Source organism: Aethalodelphis obliquidens, unplaced genomic scaffold (assembly GCF_003676395.1).
Source record: "Aethalodelphis obliquidens isolate GAN/ISIS:26980383/991018 unplaced genomic scaffold, ASM367639v1 scaffold48, whole genome shotgun sequence".
NCBI lineage: Eukaryota > Metazoa > Chordata > Mammalia > Artiodactyla > Delphinidae > Aethalodelphis > Aethalodelphis obliquidens.
The window spans coordinates 10,570,865-10,597,669 of record NW_020837992.1 but is presented as its reverse complement, the minus strand read 5'-3'; the positions used below and the strand labels follow the sequence as shown (position 1 = coordinate 10,597,669).

The 26,805-nt window shown below is 45.1% G+C and overlaps 1 protein-coding gene across 6 annotated transcripts in view; it reads left to right on the top strand.

Annotated features, from left to right (window-relative positions):
* PTPN14 (protein tyrosine phosphatase non-receptor type 14) overlaps positions 1 to 26,805 on the top strand; it is a 167,511-nt gene that overhangs the window by 118,996 nt on the left and 21,710 nt on the right. For all 6 annotated transcript variants that reach the window (XM_027082974.1, XM_027082973.1, XM_027082976.1 and 3 more), the window contains 9 exons: positions 137 to 204; positions 7,078 to 7,148; positions 8,128 to 8,215; positions 12,146 to 12,234; positions 15,187 to 15,274; positions 16,118 to 16,200; positions 18,454 to 18,511; positions 21,815 to 21,893; positions 24,087 to 25,564. In XM_027082974.1, the coding sequence (XP_026938775.1) occupies positions 137 to 204; positions 7,078 to 7,148; positions 8,128 to 8,215; positions 12,146 to 12,234; positions 15,187 to 15,274; positions 16,118 to 16,200; positions 18,454 to 18,511; positions 21,815 to 21,893; positions 24,087 to 25,564 (2,102 nt within the window). The remainder of the gene's footprint in view (positions 1 to 136; positions 205 to 7,077; positions 7,149 to 8,127; positions 8,216 to 12,145; positions 12,235 to 15,186; positions 15,275 to 16,117; positions 16,201 to 18,453; positions 18,512 to 21,814; positions 21,894 to 24,086; positions 25,565 to 26,805) is intronic.

Sequence of the window (26,805 nt, the reverse complement as noted above, 5' to 3'; positions counted from 1 at the left end):
ACTGTTTTTATTTAATAATAGTACAGAAGTAGGATAAAGTGGCGAGAGTAAATGTGGTGATAAGTTTACCCTATTTTATTCCATCTTTAATGTCATATAATAAAGACTGCCCTCCTTCCCCTTCTTTTCTTTTCAGCTGATTTTGGAGACTATAATCAGTTTGACTCTCAGGATTTCCTCAGAGAATATGTGCTGTTTCCAATGGTAAGCGTAATTTCCTTTTTCTTAATTAATTTTCTACCTTCTATGGATATTTAATTCTTTCCTTTGAAAATCTCAGAGGAATTTACACACATATTCCCTGGGGAGAATGTCCCTGCATTTATAAAGTAGGAACAAGTTTTGTAAGACACTGAGAATGGCGAAGATGCCTCTTCTTACCTCCTCAAGACACTTCCCTGCCCCCGGCCCCATCACACCAGCCTCCACTACTATGTTCTATCTTCCTTTCTGAGCACACCCAGCTTGGTCCCATCCCAGAGCCTTTGTACTGTGCCTCCTCTGCCTGGAATGCTCGACCCCAGGTCTTCTTATGACTTGTCATTCAGATCTTGATTCAAATACCACCTCCTCAGGGAAGACCTCCTTTTCCTTGACCATCTATATTATACACTCCAACCATCCAGCACTTCCTGCCCTTTTATGCGTGTACTTCAGAGCTCTTTCAGTATCTGAACGTGTTCATTCTTTCTTTCATTTTTACTGTCAGCTGGAATGTCAGCTCTATGGTCCTTAAGCAGGGACTCTATCTCATCCACTGTTGTCTGGCACGTAATTTGCATGCATAAACGTCTGTTGAATGCGTCCATGAAGTAAAATGTTTATTCCTGGGTTAAATTAGGGATGAGGCTATGTTTTTATCCCTGGAGTATTTTTGTTTGTTTTTTGGTAGCTTTGGAGTAATTGAGAAGAGCTTTCACGAGGAAAGTTAAAACATTTGAAAAACCATTTTAGGGAAAGGCTATACCCGCTCCAACATTCCGGCTCTGATTTTAGAAATCACGAGCATTTACCACTTTTTTTTTTCCCCTGAGGGATAAAGTTATATAAGAAACGGTGCTTGTTCTCAGGGCGACGACAAAGTGGCTGAGTCAATAGGAAGTTTGCAAAATCCTAATGCAAATCCAAGTGTAACAAAGTATGATAGGGATTCTATGTAGGGAGAGGTTACCTGTTTTCGGGAGGCGAGGGTAGGTCGAAAGGCTAATGGTGTGTGAGCTGCATCTTAAGGGATGAGCAGCATTGCAGCAGGCAGAGAGGGAAGGAGCAAGGGATGCTCTAGACAGAGGCTGGAGGAGGAGAGGCGAGGCGGCCTGCGTAACTGGGTGGGAGTCAGCTGGCCAGTCTGATGGCCGCTCGGGGGTGCGGAGGGGAGTGGTGGCAGAGAAGCCTGAAACATCTGAGGAGTTAGAACGCGTGGGCTCCGTCCAGGGGTTCCAGGCCCCACACTTTGAGGACCACTGGATTAGAGTAATGAGACCGTTTGCGGAAGGACGTCAGATAAGAATCTGGTGTGTGGTGTTCTCGGCAAGACATAAGAATTAGGTGTTGGCAGTGAAGATAAAAATGAAAAAGCAATGCAAAAGATATTTTGGAAGTACAGTGGGCAGAGCTTGGCATCTAAACTACTGTGGCATATGGGAGAAAGTAGAGGGGTCTGGCGACAAAGGTTTTAAGTGTTGAGAGAAGGGGTGAGTAAGGTTGCAGTTATTTCCTGTGTCAGTGATGAGATGAATCTAATTGGTCCAAAACTTAAAAAAAACTTTTTTAAAATTTTTATACAATTCTTAAAGGTTACTTTCCATTTACAGTTATTACAAAATGTTGGCTGTATTCCCCATATTGTACAATACATCCTTGAGCCTCCCTTATATCCAGTAATTTGTACCTCCCATTCCTTCCTCCCCTACTCGTAACCACTGGTTTGTTCTCTATATCTGTGAGTCTGCTTCTTTTTGCTATATTCACTAGTTTGTTGTAGGTTTTTAGATTCTACATATAAGCGATATCATACAGTATTTGTCTTTCTCTGTCTGACTTATTTCACGTAGCATAATACCCTCCAAGTCCATCCATGTTGTTGCAGATGGCAAAATTTCATTCTTTTTTTTATGGCAGGGTAGTATTCCATTGTGTGTGTATCCATTCACACACACACACACCCCGCATCTTCTTTAGCCATTCATCTGTTGATGGACACTTAAGTTGTTTCCATAGCTTTTCAGTTGTAAATATTGCTGCTATGAACATTGGGGTGCATGTATCTTTTAGAATTAGTGTTTTCTTTTTTTTTCAAGATACGTACCCAGGAGTGGAATTGCTGAGTCATAGAGTAGTTCTATTTTTAGTTTTTGAGGAACCTCTCTATTGTTTTCCACAGTGGCTACACCAGTTTACATTCCCACCAACAGTGTACAAGGGTTACCTTTTCTCTAAAGTGGTCGAAAACTTAACCTTATTCTTCTAGGTTAGGGAAATACTGCAAAATCTCTAACTTTTTATGAATAGCTCTCTCCTTATTCTTCCCACCAAGATAATAGCAGTATTATCTTGGGCCTGCTGTTTGTTATGCCTTATTAATTCCACCGATTAAATCAACCTCCACTCAAAGAGATTAGCATATTACTTAGCAGAGAAGTTCTTCATAGGACTTGGTGTCAGTATCTGTAACAACTCAGCAGCTCACACAAAAGTCAGGATGTTTTCTGGTGTGCTCGGCGGAGCAAAGTGAAAGTGATACCTTAGAATTTTAGAGAACGTGTATGTTTGTGTCAAACGGAGACAATGAATTGGGTTGATAATTTTTCACAATTTTTTTTTTTTTTTTTTTTTAACCTTTCTCTCATTAAAGGTCTTTATCACATAACCTTTAGGCAGAGATCAGGAGAATTTTCAAGGGTGATTACGAGCATGAGATGTATGAGTTTGTAGGTGGTAAGATGCTTTGACAGGTTAAAGTGCTGTAAGGCAGCTAAGGAGTTATTTTGTGTATCATACCTTTTTCAGAATAAGACCATGTCTCCGCTGGGCTCTAAGCAAATCAGATATTAAAACAGCAGAGACCTCATTCAGTCTCACTGTGCCAGACAGATATTGATGTTGTTGTCCTTGGATCTAAAACTTCCCTCTTTGGTATAGTAGCTGCTAGTGACAGGTGGCTGTTTACATTCAAATTGAAATTAATTAGCATTAAATAAAATTAAAAATTTAGTTCCTCAGTGGCATTAAAAACGTGTTCAGTAGCCACGTGTGGCTCATGGCTACTGTACTGGAAAGCTTGGGTATAGAACATGTCCATCATTCCAGAAAGTCCTACTGGACGGCCCTCAGGATGACGTGGCAGAAGCTGATGTCAGCATGCATATCTGATTCGTGAACATTCCTAGGCTTCTGCCATCAGTCATGTATCCTCTCCTCCGCCCCACGACCCTGACCCCTGTTGTATCCTCGATACACTGTGGCCTGTGGTCAGGAGGTTTAGAGTATAGGGGTCAAGTGTTCTGTGCCCATATCCTGGCCGTGCCACTTACTGGCTGTACACACTTGGGCAAGTTATTTAACCAAAGCCTCCGTTTCCTCATCTAAAAATGAGGATAGCAAGCCTAATCTGACTGTGAGGATAAAAGGAGAGAATGCCTGTGAAGGACTTAATCGGGCACGTGGTGAATTCTCAGTAAGTGTCTATTTAGTTGTCATCATAATCACCGTTGTCCTCACATTATTATTATCAGCGGCATTATTTTTCTGTCTCTGTTAGGCAAGCACAGGCTGCTGAAGAGTGTGCTTTCCAGGCAACAATACTCTGCACTTTGAAATGTGAGCAGACAGAGGACAAGCACAGTGCATAAATTATCATTCAGCCGCTTCGCGTAACTTGAACCCTACTCAATACCCTGTAATGGCCTATATGGGAAAAGAGTCTAAAAAAGAGGTGCTGCGTGTATATGTATAACTGATTCACTTTGCTGTCCAGTAGAAACTAACACAACATTGTAAATCAACTCTACACCAATAAAAATGAAAACAAAACAGAAACAAAAAAACCCTCGCCTGACGGTATGACACTGACACATTGCATATTGAGCTGAGCTCAGCTCAGCGCAGTCAATGTTTATTGATCGTCTACTGTATGTGGAGAGTTTATACGCTGGCATTGTTCAAAGCCCTGAGTTGGGCCCTGGAGGCAGTGTGGAGGCTCGCCGCTTGCTGACCTTAGGTGCCTGTCATCTAGCAGAGGGAGGGAGACAAGGATAAAGGGTAAGATGAGTATCCAGATAACTATGTAAGAAAGACAATAGGTAGACTATGGTAAGAACTCTAAGAGAGACACACAGGGCGGAAGAGGTAGGTCCAGAGAGGGAAAGGCTTCTGTCCCACGTGAGAGAATATGGAAGCCCTGTCCAGGGAGTGGTAGGTGTGTCAGGACCTGAAAGATGGGGTGAGACGTGAAAGCAGTTTGTGTTAGGAAGAGTCGGCCTGAGGCCTTGAACCCTTGAGAGAAGAGGTCTGAAGGGACGGCTGAGCCACACTGAAAAATGGTCTGAATGCCAGGCCCAGGTGTTGACCTAATTGAGTAGGCAGTGGGGAGCCATGGAAGGTTGCAAACTTTCTGCTTGGTTCCACTAGAGCTTTCAAAGGGAAGAATGCATTCCTTTGGTGGGGGAGGGAAGATGGGATGAATGGCTGTGTTTGATCTTATAAAGTAACCGAATTTGTCAAATGGCATTTCTGCAGCCGGTCAAAGAACAAAGTTAAGTACACAGGGCGCTCCCCAGGTGTGCAGCTGTGTGCAGGCTCGCTCTCTGCCATTTTTCATCCGAGCGCAGCCACTCTCGCCTGGCCCTGTGGTGGGACCACATACCTCAGGGAGGCCCCAGACACAGATGGAGGCGGTGGGGTTGAGTACAATAGCAGAGGGGTCCCTTTGGACTTTTTCTTCTTTCAAAGTAGGAGACAGCAGTTTATTGGAGCACCTTTTGATCTTCAGTTATCTTTATTTTATTCTATTGCCACATGCCTTTTATTAGCTTTTCAAAATGAATATTGAGTTATTCCTAATACTCGGTACCTGGATGCACAGACATAGCTGGATTCCTAAGCCACGTGGCATCTTTGTGATTCCACAGCATAAAACTGAAAACATCGAGCTTGTTTCCTATCGTGGACTTGAGTTGTTTCAGTGGATGGCTAAACAGAAAACAGCAAATTAATCAGTAACACATGAAAAATGAGAGCTGCCAGCAATTCCCTCCATCTTCTCTAAGGTTTCTCAGGACCATCTGCAGAGCTATAGAATTTCCAATATATAGTTATGCTCGCATGTTCCAGCTTTAAGAAATATTGATTTTCTCCAGTTGCATCATTTGAGATGGGATGTTTCTTGCAGTTTTGAGGTGTACCTTTGGGGGGTAGTGTTTCATGAAAAGCTGTTAAATTGGACGTAATCTTTATAGAAATGATATTTTAGAACCAAGGGAATGAGGCGTTTTGGATGTTTTCTGTGAAAACATCAGTCCCCCCCCCCTCAAGTGTCTTTGATGAGCCTTGGAAGGCTTACCGGGACACACAGCTCGGAGCCCCTTCTAACGCCCCCTCTGGAGCTCGGAGGAAGACGGAGCACATCTGTGCCTTCCTTGGTGCTCACCAGCCTGGGGGGCTTGGAAGTCGCACCTGGGAATGGCAGAGGCATCTGGGCTGGAGCCACCGAAAGGGATGGGATGAGCTGTAGAATCTCCATGCTCGTCAGTGTCTCAGGAACTGATTGGTCTCCCATCTTGGATGTATTCGTCCAGACTCCATCTCACTTTCCTGCTAAATGTTTAACAAGCCCTTTAAACACTCCCGCCGTCATTGAAGGCGAGTTGGGAAGCGATGTGTCCAGTTGACTCTAATCCCATGGGAGCCAGCACAGCACTGGTCCAGGGGCCTGGGATTCAGTTGGTCGAGACACCAGCTGGTCAGCTCCCCACCTGTTACCTTCTGGAGCTCTGCTGTGGCGGTTGAGCTGTCGTGGCCTCTTTTGTTCCCAAGGCCCCATCAACTAGTCTCTGAATGAGCCAGCTCTGACTTCAGGTGGCTCTGAATTAGTTTGCTGGGATTGTGCTGGTGGATAAAAAGGCCAGGCACAGTCCCTTCTTGGGCTCAGCTTTGGAAGGGATGATGACCTGGAAACTCATTTGCCTGTATATCCTCACTATTAAAAACGTGTAAGCACTTACAGAGGATTTTTTTAAACTTTTAATTTTATATTGGAGTATAGTCGCTTACCAATGTTGTGTTAGTTTCAGGTGTACCACACAGTGATTCAATACATATACATGTATTTATTCTTTTTCAAGTTCTTTTCCCATTTAGGCTGTTACATAATATTGACCAGTTTCCCTGTGCTATACAGTAGGTCCTTGCTGGTTATCCATTTTAAATATAGCAGTGTGTACACGTCAATCTCAAACTCCCTAACTATCCCTTCCCCCCCACACCCTACCCGCTGGTAACCATAAGTTGGTTCTCTAAGTCTGTGAGTCTGTTTCTGTTTCTTAAAAAGCATTTTTAATGAAAGTCCAAGAGGCAGGCAGATAGGGAAGAAGAAGGTAAATGAAAAAAGAGCTATTCCCAGATGCTCCAGAATGTAGATGGCAACCCCAAATATGCCTTGAAATAGCCTGTTACAGTGGAGAGCCCTGTTACAAAAGTAAACATGAACCTCTGTCCTAAAAATGACAACCTTTAATTCAAAGGAGTAGGGGCTTCCCTGGTGGCGCAGTGGTTGGGAGTCCGCCTGCCGATGCAGGGGATGCAGGTTCGTGCCCCGGTCCGGGAAGATCCCACATGCCGCGGAGCGGCTGGGCCCGTGAGCCGTGGCCGCTGAGCCTGCACGTCCGGAGCCTGTGCACCGCAACGGGAGAGGCCACAACAGTGAGAGGCCCGCGTACCGCAAAAACAAACAAACAAACACACAAAGGAGTAAAGGGAGACTGAGGAAGTGAAGCTAATCAGGAACAACTTCTAGAAAAAAGAGAGCTTTTAAGGTTTGCAAGCAAAATAGCAAGTGACCTTAACTGCTTTCCATTTTGATAGGATTTGGCCCTGGAAGAAGCTGTTCTGGAGGAGCTGACACAGAAGGTGGCCCAAGAACACAAAGCCCACAGGTAAGGCGGGGGCTGCCAGGCCCAGCACGTGGCCACCGTCCTGTCCGAGGCAGGAGACATTCGGCCCCTTCACGCAAGCCCTGGCTTGAGTCAACACAGTTCTGTTTCTTGTAGCAAGTGATTCAGCTCTGTTCTGAGAGTGCATGTAGATTTGAAAACAGTGCTACCACTCCCCTTTCTTTTTTTCTCTCTCTCCCTTTCTTTTTTTTTTTCCTTTTTCCTTTTTTTCTTTAACACCAATTGGCCCACATGTTGGCCAGAGGAATTCCTCTCTGTGACCTTCCTAAAACTGTTGCCAGACCTGGGAAGCCTGGGACTGACCCACTTTACAAAAGATGGAGTTTTATCAGAAACCTAAAGCAACTGGCACATCTCGGCGATTTGGGAGATGCCTGCAATTTCAGCATAAACATTTCACTCCAGGCTGAGTGCAGACCTCAAGAGCTGCTTTGGGTGGGAAAGTCAAGGTCAGGAGGGGAAAGAGTGAGATCTAAGGCATCCCTGAGAGCTTGATCAGGGCTACGTGGAGCTCTTTGGGACATGTGCAGTGGTCCTAGACTCTTATCTTGGTTACTTGACTCCCAAAATGTCATCCTCAGAAACTTTTGCCTTTCTTCCTTCTTTCTTTTTTAACAGTGGAGACTTTTTTCCCAGGTGGGAGAAAAATACATTTTTTTTTTTTAAAGCAGGCAGCATTATTCACCAGGATGTCTGGAATAATTATTTAGTGTTTATAGGGCTGTAGCTCTTAATTAAATATTTTACCTTCCTCTTATTATTCCCTGTTGAGTAAAAGGCTACTGAGGAATATGTTAATGCATTACTTAGTAATGTACCATGCCTGCACAGTTGGTTGGGTGACAATGGCTTTTCCCAGAACTAAAACCACAGTTCTGGAATTTGCCACCAGGAGGGTAGGATCTTCCACTGACTTTATGGCTCTTAACCATTTCCTCCTTTGATGCTCTTTTGATTTTAGTGGAATCCTGCCAGCAGAAGCTGAGCTTATGTACATCAATGAGGTGGAACATTTGGATGGCTTTGGACAGGAAGTCTTCCCTGTGAAGGTAGCATACCCTCTCCTTGCTTCAGCCGTCTCAGAACAGCACAGGCATTTGGAAAACCAGTGTTGATTGAGAGCAGAGAGCCAGAAGGCTTGGCTTCCTTACTGCTACGTGGCATTAGCTGGCAAGTCCAATTTACTTTAGGTAAAGCAAACCCTTTTTCGTAACGGAGAGAGTTTGAAGCTTTCCATGGTCTTCAGCAGAATATCTCGTCTGTAAGACAACCTTCTGAGTGAGTACCAAACACCAGCCCATTTGGTGCCAAGAATTTATCGAGGCCACATCCAGCCTTCCAGTGGGACAAGGAGCAAACATCGTGCGTGCCTTAATACAGACCCTCCCCAGCAGTTTTCTAGCCCGAGCTTCTTTTCTCTTCTCTTCTTTGGGCTGATGCAGTGATCATTGTTGGTGAGGAAGAATAACATTTCCTGTATGCAATCATACTTTATTTCTCCAGCTCTACAGAGCCTCTGTTGTGAGTTCCCAGCCCCTTTGGTGTTGTCTGGAAACTATGCCTAGGAAACGGTTACAGCACATCCCATCCTTTGTAACAGATCCACCTCCTGAAGTGGGTGTGGTTTGGGGGTTCGTGGTGCAAGGTCATTTACAGAGCTGAGCCCATCATCCAAACTCATTTTCCTCTCTCTGCTGACCCACTTTACAAAAGATGGAGTTTTATCAGAAACCTAAAGCAACTGGCACATCTCGGCAATTTGGGAGATGCCTGCAATTTCAGCATAAGCATTTCACTCCAGACTGGCTCCTCTGGCTGTTGTATAAGTGTTCTGTTCCCCCTCTGTTGCACGCTTGCCATTTGCCTTAATGAGAACTGCCCATGTGTATCAAGTAGAAGCGAGCAGGGTGTCCGCAGCTTGCAAAAAAGGCTAAATGGCTCTTTTTTAGATTTGTTTAATTTTCTTTTGCTTCTCTAATGGCTGCCCTTCATAGGGTTGTAATCCATTTTCCTTGCAATAATACCTTATGAAGCCATCTGCATCCCACTTCCATTTCACCAGCCCATATATAGTCATGACATTTTGGAAAACCAGACTAAACTTTTCTCCACTTCTAGAAAACTGACTTCTCAGGCCCTGGAAGTTGGAGGTTTTGTCATGGTGGTCATTTGCTTGTGTTGTCTTTAGTGATTCTGAACTGTGGGAAATAGAGGCAGTGGAGACAGTGTTGAAATCCACCGTGCTTGGTTCTGATGTGTTTTCTAGTCTGTCCTTTAGTGGGAAAAGTACAAGGGAGATACCAGAGCTTAGTCCGAGTGGGCAGATAGGCACGGCTGACTCACTGCCAGTGGGTGTAACTCAGCTGGGCTGCTGCTTTTTTTCTTCCTCCACCACATATCTGTTCATGACTCAGGTGACCACCTACAGACCACATGATTCCTGGGAGACCCAGGAATGATGGGTGGGGCAGCAGTAGCCGTGTGCGCAGTGATGGGGTCAGCTCTAAGTGAAAAAGCCACCAGGAAAGTATGCCGGGGCAGCCTGCCCATGGGGATGGGGTCCCTTTGGGTTAGTACAGGTCCTTCTTGACCAAGTAAGGTTTAAAAAGTGTGTTATGGATGTGTCCCAGGGAAGAACCTTTATGTTTAGTGTAGGTTTTTCCATGAGTGGTTTCTCAAAAATTTTCAAGGTTCAGGGCGGGGGTCCCTTCCATTTCCTGACAGGTCTGCCCCTCCCCCTCCACAAACACGGGGCTGGCCGCGGCCTCCACCCTCCTGTATTGTCAGAGCACGTGGGCATGGAGGGACGGAGCTTCTGGAATGGGTCATACAGAGTCTGGAGCCTCAATCCTTGACTAAGTTGTTCTGACGGGTATCCGTTCTGTGTTTTTTCCATTGTCCCACCCTGGTGGCCTGCTCCTCCCATGTCCCCATCCCCTCCCACCAGGCCTCTGCACCCACCTACTGGCAACGTGCCCAGAAAAGTCTTCCTACAGAATTTTCCTTTTTCTTCCTGTCTCTACTTCACCTATCTTCTTTTCCCTCACAGATTTTTCTGTAATACAGCTTACCTTTGAACTTCTCATAATTACCGAGGCCCTCTTTTTAAATTATTTATTTATTTATTTTGCTGTGTTGGGTCCTCGTTGCTATGCGTGGGCTTTTCTGTAGTTGCGACGAGCGGGGGCTTCTCTTGTTGCAGAGCACGGGCTCTAGTCTCACAGGATTCAGTAGTTGTGGCTCACGGGTTCTAGAGCACAGGCTCATGTAGTTGTGGCTCGCGGGATCTAGAGCGCAGGCTCAGTAGTTGTGGCGCACGGGCTTAGTTGCTCCGCGGCATGTGGGATCTTCCCAGACCAGGGCTCGAACCCATGTCCGCTACATTGGCAGGTGGATTCTTAACCACTGCACCATCAGGGAAGTCCCCGAGGCCCTTGTTTCCTCCCCAGTTCTTTCTGTCTCGGCTTCTGCCATCAGCAGTTGTCTTTCCCTTTCTCTGTCTCTGTTAGAAGACGCCTGCTTGAATGGAAGCTTTGGGAGGGGCGTTGAGAAGAGGTCCCTGAGAAGGGACACTGTCATCTTTGTGTCTTAAGTGGGATCAAGTGTTCTGAGGGAGGTAGGGGTTTATCTTTTCCATCTTAGGCCTAGTTGGTCACGGCCCTCCACTTACTCCACAAAGAGGATGTCCCCCGAGTGAAAGCAGGAGGCTGGGTGACAGTTTACTCCCTGGATGCTGAACCTTGCTCCCACTCTGCTCTCAAGAACACTGGAAGCCGGGTTATACTCTTCCAGGCGGGAGGCTGGAGGCACCTGACTGGACCAAGAGACCAGACCGAAGACCTCTGGGTTCCCCTAGACAGGGCCCAGCAGGTTGCCCAACAGTGAAGCCTATCATGCACGTGCCCTTCCTGTGCTCACAAAGGTCCCAACCAGCATTTAGCATCCCACCCTGGAACGTGAATAGACAGCCGAGCATCCTCCACCCCCATGATGCCCTAATAGGAACAATAGACATCAACCCAATGAGAATGAAGCAGCGTGAAAGAGGCAGAGAGTCTGCAGGGTGAAGGGCCCCCTGCCCAAAATACCATCCTATGAGTCTCAAGGATAAAAAATTAAAATATATTACCTTCTTGAAGGAATAGAGTGCTTTTAAAAGGGAACATTCGGCAACTAAAAAAGAACTCTCAGAAATTTAAAATATGATATCAGAAATGGAAAACTTAATAGATAGGTTAGAAGATTAAATTAAGAGAAATCTCACCCCCCCAAAAAACCCAAAGTGATGGAATGTGGAAGGCAGGAGATAAAGTTGGAGGGCCAGCCCAGATGTCCAACATCTGAACAGTGGGAGTTCTAAAAGGAGTGAAAAGGGGAAACAGAAGGTAGCAGTTTGAGAAAATATCCCAGAACTGAGGAACATGAGGTTCTAAATTGGAAGGCCAAGCATGGTGGATGCAAATAGACACACTCTAGGGTTTTAAGCGGTGGAAGTGGATGCCTTTAAGGGAGAGGAAATGGTGGGTCCAAGGCTGCTTTTAAATAAGATCTAAAGACGATTCAGTTCTTCAAACTGTGTGTGTAAATAATTGCACATATGCAGTATGCAGATAAAATCAAACTGTGTGTGTGTATAATTCTGATTTAAAAAACCAAAAACTAGGGTTAGAAAAGATATTAATAGATATTCATGAAAGAGAAAATCTTAACTGCCTACAAATCTGAGAAAATCCTAAAATTCTTTCTCAAACAGGAAATGCATTGTGACAAACTGAGATAAAAGAAAGAAAGGTATCTATGTAGTCTATTAGGATGTGCAGTGGGATGCCTCCCTTCGGACCTAGTGGCTTTTCTGCCCCCATTCCGTTCTATGATTCATTGCACGTATGGGCGAGAAACGGGGTGTGGTCCCCATGGGTAGGCTGCCAGACCGCTGGGGATCTGTTTCATCACAACGATCTTTTGTTGATCTTATGCAGGACAATCATGGAAACAGTGTGCACCTGGGCATTTTCTTTATGGGGATTTTCGTGAGAAACAGAATTGGAAGACAAGCAGTAATATACAGGTAGTCTGATTTGTCTTTCTCCTTTTTCCCCTCGAGGTGCTCTAGCAAACCCCATGGAGTATGAAAGTTATACAGATGAGTTAAGAGGCAGACCTTGGATCAGAGTTGAGCTTTTCTCAACTCTGATAAGATCCGCCCCCTCTGCAGGATTTCAGGGGTTATGGAGAAATTCATCTCACTTTCCCTGGGGGTTTGGGGATGGGGGATGTTCTTTCTTTCCACCTGACCCCAAGAAATGCATAGTTGAACCTCCACTGAGCCAAAGAGTGGAACAAAACTCTGTGAGTCTGGTTGGAGATGGGCTCTTCCATGAGTCAGGTCCCCATGGGATTACCTTTGCCTCGATTACCCATGACCAGTCACTAAATCCACACTGGCTTCTTCCCATTGCCCTGAACCCTCTACCTAACCACACGTGCTAGAAAAGTGCAAACTAATTTTTCTGTTAACGAAAGAGGTCTGTTTGTGAAAGTCTGTTTTGAAAAAGCAATCAATTTATCATAACTGAAAGGACTTGGGTACTTTTTATTATTTTGACCCTTCAACCTTCTTTTCCATTTAACATGAGTAGAAGCAGCATAGGGAAGTGGCAGGGTGTCCCCTGCATTACATGTCAATGAGCTTGCTTTGTATAGTATCAACAATCCGAAAAACTGCATGCCTGCTTTCATTTACGAGGGCAGTGTGGCCTATTATTTACCAGAAAGACGGCTTTCCAGTGTGTGCATCTGATAGGCAGAGCTGCACGTGCAGGGCAGATGATCAAAGACAGATCTTAGAGGCAAAGCACGGTCCACTTTCTGGAAGTGAGTTCTTGGCCAGCCGTGTATTTTCTGGATCAGCAGTTACTGCAGGTCATTTTGAGAAAGTTTTCCCACTAAAAGCTTCCTAATGGGCTTTTCTTTTCCTAGGTCCCCACCCTGCCATTATTTTCGTCCATTTATTTTCTCTTGCTCTTTGAATAGAGACATTATTGAAACAGGAGTGGGGAGAGAGCTCTTTGGAGCTACAGAATAAGCTTTTTGACTATTGGACATATTCAGTCAACTCATATACCTACAACAAATTAAATAAAATATATGAATATGTACAGAGTTGTAACTCTACACTTTTATGCCCATGTAAAGCCATCCAGGCATTTTGTCCCACACAGTTCTTTGTAGCTAAATCAGTGCTTGAGTCTGGAGAAGAGAAGCAGACACGTCTTGGATTCTGGCTATCTAGATTAAGTAGAAAATAGCAAGTTGAAAGTTTGCTGATCATAAGCACCTCACAGGTTTTGTTCAGTTTCCTTAGGAACTGCTTCTAGACTGCTTCCTTTAGCGCTTGCCTTGAAACCCTTACAAGATGGGAACTGACTTCTACTACAGTGTCATGTTAATTGTGCCACTAAGGTGAAGTCATATGGTGGAGTGCGGAGTGGACCCAGAGTTTTGGCAGTTGATTTGAGGGAATGGAGCTAGAGGAGACCACATCTCTCTTATCTCTTGAGACCTTCACTAAGGAGCACGTAGCTTTGAGTCCACATGGATGTGATCTAATGGAATTGTAAGTCAGCAGACAGCTGTGCAGAACACCTGTAGATGTACGTAAAAACAGGTGGTACTGGTGTAACGGAAAGCTGATCGGAGGAATACCTGGAAGGTATAGAACTCATCGGTCCCTGATGAGCAGAGTGAGTGAGGCTAAGTCATCCCCTTTGGCCTGAATTGCCTCATCTCCAGAGTGGAACGTAAATAGCCGCCTTGCCTACCTAAGAGAGTTGATAAAAGAACTGTACTCTATACAGATGCGAGACAACCTCATTACTTTGCATTATTTCAGCAAACATCTATTGAATGCTGTGTGCCAGGTGTACTTGGTGCTTGGAATACAGAGATGAAGAAAGCAGAATCTCTGCCCGGGGCATGAGGGCCTATGATCGAGTTTGGTTTAGTTAGGGATCTGGTCACAGACATGAACAATTGTGATACAATGTGGCGACTGATAGAGGACTGCACTAGGCCCTTTCCTGGCATGTGGGTGCTTGGGGATGAGGAAAGGCTTCCTGGAGAAGGTGACTTCTTCTGAGTCTTAAAGGAATCATGCAGGCAGAGGTGGAGTGTAATGTGCAAAAGCAGGATGGTGGGAGAAAGCAGTGGGCAGGGAATTATAGGTCGGGGAACAGAGTGAAGGGTAGGTAGTATAAGAGGTGATTAGAAACTGGCTCCAAGTAGAATGGGAAGCAGGAGCTAACCTTCCCTTGTCTGGTGGTTCTTTCTGTGTATCTCATTTTAGATAAGATCTCCATGAGGAAAGGGAAGGAAACGTATGTGTGTGTTTAGATCACAAAAATGTAGGCACATTAAACACTCCCTAGGTATTTTTTCCAAGTGGCATAATCAGATCTGTAGTGTACAGCACAACACAGAACCTCTGTGCGTTCTTCAGCCTAGATTCCTGGAGACACATGATTTTTTTTTTTTTTTTTGGCTGCGCTGCATAGCTTGTGGCATCTTAGTTCCCCGACCAGGGATCGAACCCAGGCCCTCGGCAGTGAAAGCGCGGAGTCCCAACCACTGGACCGCCAGGGAATTCCACACATGATTTTTAAATGACATCCCCCTCCAGCATTGAAAATGGGGATCACAGGAAATGCTCTGTCCATTTGGAAGCGTGAAAACCAAGGCAGTGGAAGTCTCTGGCACATTCTCCTCCTAGGTCGTAAAGGAAAGTGTACTTTATTAACAGCAATATCTAGACGTCGTTGACATAGGATTTTTAGCTATTTAAATAGATGCGTGTTGCATTTTATTTCCTTTTCTGCTTTGAGAGGAGGGACGTTTAGCTTTTAAAAATATGGTTAAATCATACTTTGTAAAATGAGACTCAGGAATAACAGGTGACACTCCTATGCCGTCATAAACGCCTAGAACGTTTTTGGGCAAACGCCGTTGGCTTTCTTCTGTGCAGGTGGAATGACATGGGGAATATCACTCACAACAAGTCAACTATCCTGGTGGAGCTCATCAGCAAAGAGGAGACTGCCCTCTTTCACACGGTAAGCAAGACGGGCAGGGGAAGGCAGGGTCCCACAGGCAGCTTGCTGTTTGTCTTCTCAACCTGTAACATCTTCTCCTCGCTCTCCATGTCAGGACACAATAAATATTCTGTTGAACCCATAACTTTCCAGTACCTGCCCAGAGCTGTCATCACTCATTTCTGGAAGGTGGTGGGGACCTCATGCTCACAATGCTGGGGTTTCAAGCTGAGTTTTGACTCTAGGGTTTGGGTTCCTCCACCAGCCTTATATGTGGTGGATCACATTGTCGGGCATGCCCTGGACTAGTCACCCCTGATGGTATTGCGTGGTATTTTCTTTTACTGGCTGCTTGGGATTTTCTTTGCCATCATAATCCAAGCCTGATCTGAAGCACACTGGGTGATTGCCTTCCTGTTGAGTGCCTACTTGAGAGCCGAGGCACTCCCTGCACCTCCCTGCCTCCCATTTGATGATGCTTGGCGTTCATGCTACGCTCTGCCTCGATTTATTTACTGATTTGCAAAGCCCTTGGTTTACCATTACGTAAAGACACGTCAGATCATCACTGTAACCCCAGCGTCTCTAGCAGACAGTATTTGTCTGCCATCCCTGGGTGGGCTTCATAGACATGACTGCCACTGCATTTCAGCACACTGGTTTCTGGCTCAGGGGGCTATTGTGTGCTTGACGTGAAGGGAGGAAGGGACGTGCCCCTGCTCAGAGGAATCCTAGTGAAATGCATATATTTGGATTGGCCAAAAAGTTCCTTCGGGTTTGGATGGCCCAACCCGAACGAACTGTTTGGCCAGTCCAATACAATCAAACAGATGTTTATTTTCCCCCCGTTTCTTCTTCTCCAAGGATGATATCGAAAACGCCAAGTATATATCTCGATTGTTTGCTACACGGCACAAGTTTTACAAACAAAACAAAATCTGCACTGAGTAAGTAAACATTTTGTCCACCCTCTCCCGGGATCAGCTTCAATTCTCGTGCTTTAGGGATGGTGTAGATCGCTTTTGATACTGACTCTTTTTCCTCATTCCTTGTAGAAGCTAAAGGGGCAAGTTAAAGCCGGGCGGGAGGGAAAGAGCTTTAATGATGAAGACTGTCTTGTGTAGTCTATATGCCTAGGGAGAAAATGATTTGCAAATTGACTGTGAATGCTTGACTTCCTGAACGGATTGGCCGACATCAGTGCCTTTCCAACCTCTGCCATGAGTTTGGAGGAACCGAGTGGTTCCCAATTTGCCGGGGCGCCCCTTCGTGTCAGATGTGGAGTGTGTTCAGAAGCAGGTAGCAGAGTGACGAGCCAACTTGAAAGAGAAGAAGCTGCTGTCATCCTCAGCCCTGTGTTGCTCACACAGTTGGCTAACCCTGCGTATGCTTCTGGGTCACGTCACCCGCCTGTAAATGAGAGGCCAGGGTAATTAGAGGAAGACTTGGAAGACGCTAATAGATGTCACAAATCCATGTGTGTGTTTTTCAGTTTAATTTGGAAATAAAGATGATAAAGGGAGTCTGATGAGGGAACTTAACTGTGACCTGACCTTGGATATAGCGTGCCGGGCTCACACTATCATAGCCTTTCCTCTGGTTGCCTTCAAAAGACGTTCCTCAGCAGAGTACATCAGCAGTTGGGGCGTCCAAGGTGCTTAATTTTGTTTCAAAGAACCTCAGGATGTAAATGCAGGAGAAGAACTGCTTTCCCACTTCCCCAGTGGACACATGCAAGAGTGTGAAAATACTGTCCTAGAGCAGTTCCCGCTGAAGAAGGTGCTGCTATAGAACTGGAGCATCAGGTCCGGACAGACTTTTTTCTCTACGTGATGGAGGTTCTTTCAAACCAGTCTTTGCCATTGGCCACTGTCAGAGTCTGAAAGTATATTTGATAGTACAGTTGGTCCTCTGTATCTGTGGATTTCCTATCCGCGAATTCAACCAACCGTGGATCAAAATATATTCCAGAAAGTTCCAAAAAGCAAAACTTGAATTCACTATGAACTGGCAGCTCTTTACATTGTATTATAAGTAATCTAGAGATGATCTGAAGTATATGGGAGGATGTGCATGGGTTATATGCAAATGCTATGCCAGATGATATAAGGCACTTGAGCATACATGGATTTTGGTATCCGAGGTGGGTCCTGGAACCAATCCTCCTTGGATACCAAGAGATGACTATATAGTATTAGGTCTGCCAGCAAAGTTTGCAAATGTAAATCAGAAGAGCACTAATTAGAGAGCAACAATTTAAGCCACCATATGTGTTATGGGTACACACGTGCATACACACGCATGCGCGCATAGACACGCACACCATTCTTTTGAACAGATTCCCTATAGGTCACATCTTTGCGGTTCTCTGCTGTTGCCTTTGATTTGTTGGGGTGTCTGACATTAACAAGAATTCTATAGTTGACTTCTGTAGGGTGAATTTAAAAACAAAACTATTTTGAGAAGTGTAGTCTTCTGGTTTGATCATTTCTTAGCAAGTGGCTTTAACATAAAATGTTCTGAGTATTTGTAATTCTTTTGTGGCCTTTTCTTCTTACACGAGTGAGCATCACATATATGAGTGAGCATCACATATTAGACTGAAAATTAAGGAAATTCTGTTTTCCTTTCTACTTCTGTAATAATCATTCCTTTCTTCTTCACAACCATGTATGGGAGGTTCCTAACCGCTTATCTGATGAAAACTGGGACTCTCTAAAAAGCATACCCCCTACCCCACATAGACAGTAAATTCTGTATATATTGATAGTTTCAGAGCCTCAGCATGGGCTACATGAGGACTTGGGATAGCCCTCTGGAGTTTTAGGAAATCAGCCTCATCTGAACAGCATCCTTCTCCAGAGGTCTCCACTCCCTAACCTCTAAAAGACTGTTGTTGATTTTTATTTCCCTTATAATTTGTCTTTAGAAATAAGCCTCGTTCTTCTAATATTACTTTGTAAAACATATTATAAAAGTATCGTATGTTCCAAACATTTTGAAAATAAAAAAAGGACAAAAAAGAAATCGAAATTGTTCTTAGCTTCAGCACCCAGAAATAGAAAATGTTTATGTTTTGCTGTAATTCTCAACTCATCTTTTCTCCTTTCCCCTCTTCTCCCTCTCTTGTCTATCTGGTCTTCTTGTACATGGTAAATAATAATAATGACCATCCTCATTTTTTTCAACTTTTCACGTAGACAATCAAATTCTCCACCCCCTATCAGACGCCAGCCCACCTGGAGCCGGTCCTCCCTGGTATGTATGAAATCTTCAGTTATCAAGTCCTCTGACTGTCGGGGTGTGAGTGTCCCTTTGTTGTTAACTTGAGGAGAGGGATGACTAGGGCATCATGACTAGGTCATGACCTCATGACCAGGTGAGATATGGTGAGAACACAGAAGGGCATCAGTCTGCTATGCAGGTGAGATGCACACCCATTTTGTCCCTCTTGTGCCCACCCATGTCCGTCACTTTTCTAAGTGTGACTCAGTGTTCACCCCCATGAATTTTAGTCTGGGCCGATGAGACCATGTTCCTTGAGCACGCAACCTACTGTGTGTTTTTTTCCACTTGCTTTATCTATCTTTATCCACTATTTCTGATTTTTGCATATAGACGTGTCTTCAGTTATAATCTCCACAAATTCTTTTATATTCACTGCCATAGACAGAGTTTAATAAACTAGTCAGAAAATGTCTACTTTAAATGAGCAAATATTGAAGGAGTCTAGTTGATGGTCTTAGGTAGAGTATTCAGTGGGGAAGAAAATTAAAATTAATTTTCTGATTTTAAGGCCAACAGAATTTGAGTTGATCCACTTTTCTACCTACCATTAGCCTTTTTTAAAAAACTGCTCTACTAATCATGTGAATAAGGGAAAACAATTCATTTCATTGCATGTGTTCTGTCTTAGACTGTGTTTCATTTTGAGAATTGAGGATATCATAGCAAGACGTGGGAGAGTTAGTTTCCTTTAAAATGTCTACTTGTTTTACGTCATAATTCTTTTATTTTAGATTATGATTTATTTTACACAAAATCAGAATAAACACGTGACCTTTAAATGTGTGTAGGTTGAACAGTTCCTTTGAGTTGATGGGAGAATAAAATGGAATTTTTCTTTGTACGCAATATATATCCTATAGCACGTCTTTCACTTGTCTTTTAAAAGGAACTGTTTTAGGAATTTTTTTTTTTCTTCTGGAAAATGCATTGACATGAACTCTTAGAATTCTAGAGTTTGGTCATCATATCACATAATATTGATAATTCCTGCAAACCCACGTGAATATGATTAATCTCTGTGTTAATGGGCAACATCTCACAAGAGGTCTTTGCCTTGGAGGTGTAGGCGGCTGCTTTGGGCTTCTGCCCTGAAGTATCAATAGATTTGTTCATGGCACTGGTTTCCTTATTCTTCTCCTTTGTTGATATGATTTTCCTTTTCCCTTCCTTAGAGTCCACATGTCTTTACTAGTGACATAAATGTTCACTTGTGTCCATGAAACACCAGGGGAAGCAGAGTGTTTTAGGGCTATCTTGTGATTTGATCTCATCCTAATTATCTAGAGAAGATACAGAGGCTTTCCTGTTTTGTTTGGATGAAGATAATCTACAGGAAGCCAGATTCCTGGCTTCTCCCTTTCCTCTGCCCCTTAGGATTAAACCATTTCAGCAAGAGCTCCTTGGGATGAGTGAGAGTAAAACCAGAGAACATTGTCTCCTTTGGGCCTGGCTGATAACAAGGGCTTCTAATTGTTGTTTTTCTCTTGCCCTTCTAGCTCCTATATTGTGGCATCTAATTTGTTTTCGTGTTAGCAGATCTGGAAAGAAACAATAATATATTGAAATATATAAAGAGACAATAAATGATCCTGAAATGGTGTTTGGAGGATTAGCTGTTACTGTTTCTCACTTGTATTGCTTACAGACTTATGCCAGTTCATAAACGGTCACCTACGTATAGGATTTTTCTTTTTTTTTTTTTTAAATAAGAGTGAGAGAAGGCAGAGGTGAGCCAACTTTGCCGTGCCGTATATTTCTGTTCCCTTGTATGAATCCCTCCCTACTGTTTTGTTTTGTTCTGTTTTGTTTTTTTAAACCTAAAAACTGGCTGTCCAATCATGGAAAAATTGAGTTGAATTACGTATTATCAAAAAGAGGAAAAATATTTTTAAATTGCTACTCAAAAACCAGCCAAGAGAGATTTGGGAATATTTAGAAGAGCTGATACCCTGAACTACTTTCTTAGATTAATTTCAATTCTTTACTTCCTCTACCTTGATTCTCTTTAATTTTTGGATTTCTTGTCTTCATTACCTTCTTTATTTGCCCCTTTGATGCTTAAACATTATTTGTAGCAAAGGAAATAGTAGATGAGTTATTTGCCCAGCCTCGGACTCTGCGTAGAGTGTTCTTCTTCTGTTGAGGAATACTGAGAAAGTGTGACCCCTGCTGGCTTTGTGGGGTTTTTTTTTTTTTTGACTTGATCTCAGCTCTGTCCCAAAGCAGTAACATTTAAACTAATATCTATAAGATTAATTTTAAAATAATCAAATAGAAATATAAGAGATCATCCTGTTTGGTGGTTTATAAGCTTAAAGTTTATTTTTTAATATCAAAACTCTTCCTTCAAACACATTTTTACCTGGAACCCTAATATGTGAATAAAATGGATCATGTTGGAGGGAGGAGACTGATTTGAGTGACAGGAAGCTGAGACCTACTGAGGTTAAATGACTTGCTCTAGACCATATTAGCCATTCATCATATTTCCTTTCTCAGCTCCCCAGTTAGTGAAGCTCTCTAAGCATTTTGGTGTTTTCTCTAAAAGTTTGACCCTCCTCTGCAGCACGGAGTTATTCAGGTTGAGTCTAAATGTCCGTCTTTAAGAGTCTTATGGCGAAGAGTCCTCACTGAAGGGCTAGATGGTTGAACTGGATCCTCTGCAATGGGAGGGTCCATAAGTGGTGCTGGGAACTGCACGCTCATTGTTAGGGATCACATTTCAGATTTTATATAAATTTGCAAGTGGGCCCATCTTAACACTCCCCTGTCCCTATTTGAGGCTGACGTGGCACTGTGAACTAGGGTCATAGGTACAACTGTGCTGATGGGTACGAACTTGTAGCTTCAGGAGGGACCCAATTTTGAATAGAAGGAAACAGGCTTCCGCCTTACTCTCATTATGTTTTAGGTGGAACATAATAAAGTACATCTTCTGAGTTATTCCTTTAAAAAAGGCGTTGGGAGCCTTGCAGGTGTGTTAGAAAATACGTTATAAATAGGGGCCTTCATGTTGATTACAGCCTCTTTCTCTCCTTGAACCAGCCTCCCCATTCCCCGCTTCTTGTTTCTCCAGTCCTAAGCTTGGTGACGAGACGGAGGTGCAGATGCTTAGGGCAGGGCTGGGTTGAGTGTGGAGAGCAGAGCATCTGCAGGGTGCCTCCCTGCAGGCGTGGTGGACGATGGGGACCATCGTGTGCTCGCGCTGGTGCTCGTGAGTGTTACGGCCGTTTGCGCCAAGGCCTCCCCCCTGTGCTGTGTTCTCTGTTTCAGCCCCGGCAACAACCGTACATCTTGCCTCCCATGCATGTCCAGTGTGGCGAACACTACTCGGAAACACACACTTCTCAAGGTAACTGGCTGGCCGCTGTCCCTTCTTAAGACGCAAAGTTGAGAACTGGTGATGGGTACTGAGACTTTTTTTGGGGGGTGACCGTGATGCTTTCATTTTAACTTTGTCATTGTCTGAATGGCAGCGGGCAACAGCTTGGATTTGTGAAAGGCATAGAATATCATTTACTCCTGAGAGGAAAATCTCCCCAGAATTGACTCCAGAGGGACTTGGAGGAAGGCAGTGAGCAAGTTCCTTTCTCCTCTTCCTTCTTGTAAGTGGGACAGAGAGGAGAGTGACAGCTAAGCCCCACAGAATACTCTTCACCCTCCTTGTCAGTGTCAGAGAGCTTGTAACAGTCAAGCAGGTTTTCAAGGTGACAGAGAACACAGGCATCAGAATAATTGAAAGAAATACACATAAAATCTCAGCCCCTCTTTTTTTTTTTTTTTTTTTGCGGTACGCGGGCCTCTCACTGTTGTGGCCTCTCCTGTTGCGGAGCACAGGCTCAGCGGCCATGGCCCACGGGCCCAGCCGCTCCGCGGCATGTGGGATCTTCCCGGACCGGGGCACGAACCCTTGTCCCCTGCATCGGCAGGCGGACCCTCAACAACTGCGCCACCAGGGAAGCCCTCAGCCCCTCATTTTAACTCTCCTTTCCGATCTCTCCCACTGGCCCCTTTCTCAGTGCACTTATTAAACTGTTTTATTCCTCTTTTTCTCCCTAAACACTCCCATGCAAAGTATGTAAAAAAACCCATTCCAATAATAATTATTCTGAGAAGGAGCATTTATAGAGCAATTCCTCTCCTTAAGCACTTGTTCTGAGCACTTGCACTGTATTGTCTCATTTAATCCTCAAAATAAACCTAGGAGATACGTACTGTTATTATTTCCATTTGACAGATACAGAAACTGGGGTACAGAAAGGGTACTGGGAAGCTTGGATATGAAGATTGGTGTCCTGACTCTTGAGCCAGGCTCTGTAATCATTACACTAACTGTATCTCCAAAAAGGAATGGGATTAAACATTGGATGTTGACAGTATGGTAATTGGATAATTTGTTTCTGGGTTATCGTATCATATTCTGGGTTATCATTTGAATCTTTCTGCACTGTCTAAATGTGAGCATGGAGACTAAGATAATCAAGATGATGTAATTTAATAACACACAACTTTTTATAAGCAGACTAGCAGAGTTACCCTGCTTCTATGGGAGGGCACCAAACCCCATTAAGGTGGATAAATGCAACACGTTCTCCTAGTTTTTCTCGCCTGTATCATCTCATCTGGTCTATGTTCCCACCCCTCCTCTTCAGGCAGCCAAGTGTTTTCAGTCACCTTTTCTGTTTTTTAATCTTTTCTGCCTTTGCTTTCTTCTACTCCGCTCATGCTTATATCTACAGTGTAAAAAATGAATATACTTTGCCCACAGAAAAGTGTGTTGGCAAGAGGTTGCCTGCCTAGGGGTGTCTCTGTATGTGTGTGTTAAAGGAACACTGGACCCCCAGAATGGGCCTTACTTTAGAAATCTGCTTTTTATCTCTTGAGGTACCTCTTTAAAGTATGATTAATTTTCATGGGAAACTGACCTCAGTGATGAAGCCAACTGTAGAGGCGGGTTTTAGGCAGTGGCTAAAAACCCTCCTGATTCTTATTGTGCCCTCCGTTGGTTGGCGATCAGAATGAAGCAGCCATGCGTGCCGACATCCCGACTGTGTTATTGGCCTCGTGCCTTGACGGATGCGCGGCAGTCCCTCAGGTACAGGGAGTTTTCCCACTGCGGTCAGGAAGATCAGCTCCCAGGACTCAATAATTTCAAATCTATTGCCCTATTAAAGTTCTTGACTTCCTGACCCAAACATCCAGTTCTGTCTCTGAGCCGTGAACAAGAGGACAGGTCTCCCAACGTGAGGGCCATTGTTGGTGCCTGATTTAAAAGCTCGTGGCCACATCGAGAACTTAACCCAGGTGATAACGGTTCCGTATGTGCATAGCTTTCTTTGTTTAGATTCACTTTTTCTTTTTAGTGTGCTTTAAAATGTTCCTTCCATATGTTGGCATCTTGCCCAAGAAAGTACCAGTTTTTCCATGGAGTATGTGGGTGGAGACCACGGGATTTCCCTTTTTATGATGTCTGTAAGTGTGAGGATGAACTTGATTGAAGCAGGTTGGTGTGGACGTTCACGTGCCTCTGTGTGACTTCTTGCAGACAGCATCTTCCATGGGAATGAAGAAGCCTTGTACTGCAACTCGCACAACAGCCTGGACTTAAGTTATATAAATGGCACCGTCACCAATGGCAGTGTGTGTAGCATTCACAGCGTCAACTCCCTCAGTTGCTCCCAAAGCTTCATCCAAGCTTCTCCCGTGTCCTCCAACCTCAGCATCCCTGGGAGTGACATCATGCGGGCTGACTACATCCCGAGCCACCGGCACAGCGCCATCATCGTGCCGTCCTACCGGCCGACCCCCGATTATGAGACAGTCATGCGGCAGATGAAGAGGGGGGTCGTGCACACGGACAGCCAGAGCCAGTCCCTGCGAAACCTCAACATCATCAACACCCACGCCTACAACCAGCCAGAGGATCTGGTGTACAGCCAGCCCGAGATGCGGGAGAGGCACCCCTACACTGTCCCTTATGGGCCCCAGGGGGGCTACGGTAACAAACTGGTCAGTCCATCGGACCAGATCAACCCGAAGAACACCACGGTGCCAAGCAAGCCCGGGGCAAGCGCCATCTCACACACGGTGAGCACCCCGGAGTTGGCCAACATGCAGCTCCAGGGCACCTATAACTACAACACGGCCCACATGCTCAAAAACTATCTCTTCCGGCCACCACCCCCCTACCCACGGCCCCGCCCCGCCACCAGCACCCCGGACCTCGCCAGCCACCGCCACAAGTACGTCAGCGGCAGTAGCCCCGACTTGGTGACTCGCAAAGTGCAGCTGTCCGTGAAGACCTTCCAGGAGGACAGCTCCCCGGTGGTGCATCAGTCTCTCCAGGAGGTGAGCGAGCCCCTCACGGCCACCAAGCACCACGGCACGGTGCACAAGCGCCACAGCCTGGAGGTGATGAGCAGCATGGTGCGGGGCATGGAAGCCATGACCTTGAAGTCGCTAAACATCCCCATGGCCCGCCGCAACACTCTGCGAGAGCCGGGGCCACCCGAGGAGGTGCCGGGGAGCCACGAGGTCCCCCAGCTTCCCGAGTATCACCACAGGAAGACTTTCTCGGATGCCACGATGCTGATCCACAGCAGCGAGAGCGAGGAGGAAGAAGAGGAGGCTCCGGAACCGGTGCCCCAGATCCCCGTGCTCCGCGAGAAGATGGAGTACAGCGCCCAGCTACAGGCCGCCTTAGCCCGCATTCCAAACAAGCCCCCACCCGAGTACCCCGGACCCAGGAAAAGTGTGAGCAACGGGGCGCTGGGGCAAGACCAGGTGTGCCTTCCTCCCGCCATCGCCAGGGCCAGGGTCCTGAGGCAGGGGCCAGCCAAGGCCATCAGTATCTCCCGGGCTGACCAGATGGCCATCAACGGGTCCTCTCTTGGTCCATCCATCTCAGAGCCCGACCTGACAAGTGTGAAGGAGCGGGTCAAGAAGGAGCCTGTGAAGGAGAGACCTGTGTCTGAAATGTTCTCCCTGGAGGACAGCATTATAGAAAGAGAGATGATGATCCGGGTAAGTGGCTTCCTCTCCCAGGGCATCTTTTGAGGGACAGTTAAACGGGCTGATTTCCACCCTCTCCCGCGGCCCCCTCTGCTCCTTTTCCATGATTTAGACATACATCCTCTGGGCACTGAAGAAAGCGCAAGCCTTATTCAGGGAATGTGGTAGGGATTTAAAAATCACTTGGCACATAAACAGGTAGTGTTTCATTTCACAGAACTTTGTTTTCACATAAACCTTCCATTCTCATTCATGGCTTCTCATAGGTGTGCTTGGTGCAAAGTGCTGTGAGAGAGTCAGGATCTTACAGGTTGGTGGTGTTGAGATTGGTGTCTGGGCCAGCATTTGCTGTTTATTCAGGGTCAGACTTCCCATTGCATGAGCTGCCAGGAGCTCACCTTCCTCCATCTCCTGGTACTTTGGTCCCTTCAGAGCACAGCTTTCTGTGTAGATCTAGATGTCAGGATCGTTCATCAATATTGTCCATGATGTATCCAGCTATATGTTCAAATCTTCTTTCGAGAGATGTTTAACACAAATCCAAGAGAATAACAATAAACCCAAAAGTCTACCATTGAGCTTCCATTAACCATTCTTATTCTATCAAGAATTCACACATGCATATTTATACACACGCCACACTTGTCCTGGAAGTATTCACTCCCTTAAAAAATCCTCTTAATGTAACCATTCAAACCTAGACTGACTTCTCCTCTGCATGTACCACAGCTGAACTATAAGGTAGCCAGGGCTTATTTTAGGAACTCCAGAGCAGTTGTAACTTAAAATGGGCTTTGATGGAGTTCATTAGACTTTCTTCATTTATAAGAGTCTCCCAGTTCTCCAGAGGGAATCAACCTGTAAAGAGCCAAAGTTTTAAGGAAGCCAGGTCCCTCGGTTTAGGAGTCTAGTCCATAGCAACGTTCCTACTTTAGACAAACCTTAAGAACATTCTTAGCCTCACGGTTTTGGCCATCCGTGGAGAATTGCTAAGAAGTTGGTGCAGGCGTAACTTTTTCCACCTAGAGGGAAATTGTGAAAGTTGTGCTGTGCCTGTGGGAAATAAGACGGTTGGGCTGAGATGCGGGGCTAGGTGCCTTGCAGGGGAGTCTTTTCCTGGGGATGGAATGAGAGGCTGGAATGAGATGCGGGGCTGGGTGCCTGCGGGGAGAGCTTTCTGAGTTTGGGAAAAGTAAGCACTGGTAGAAAGGGATTTTCAGCACTTCTTGGCCTCACACCCCTATAACACAACT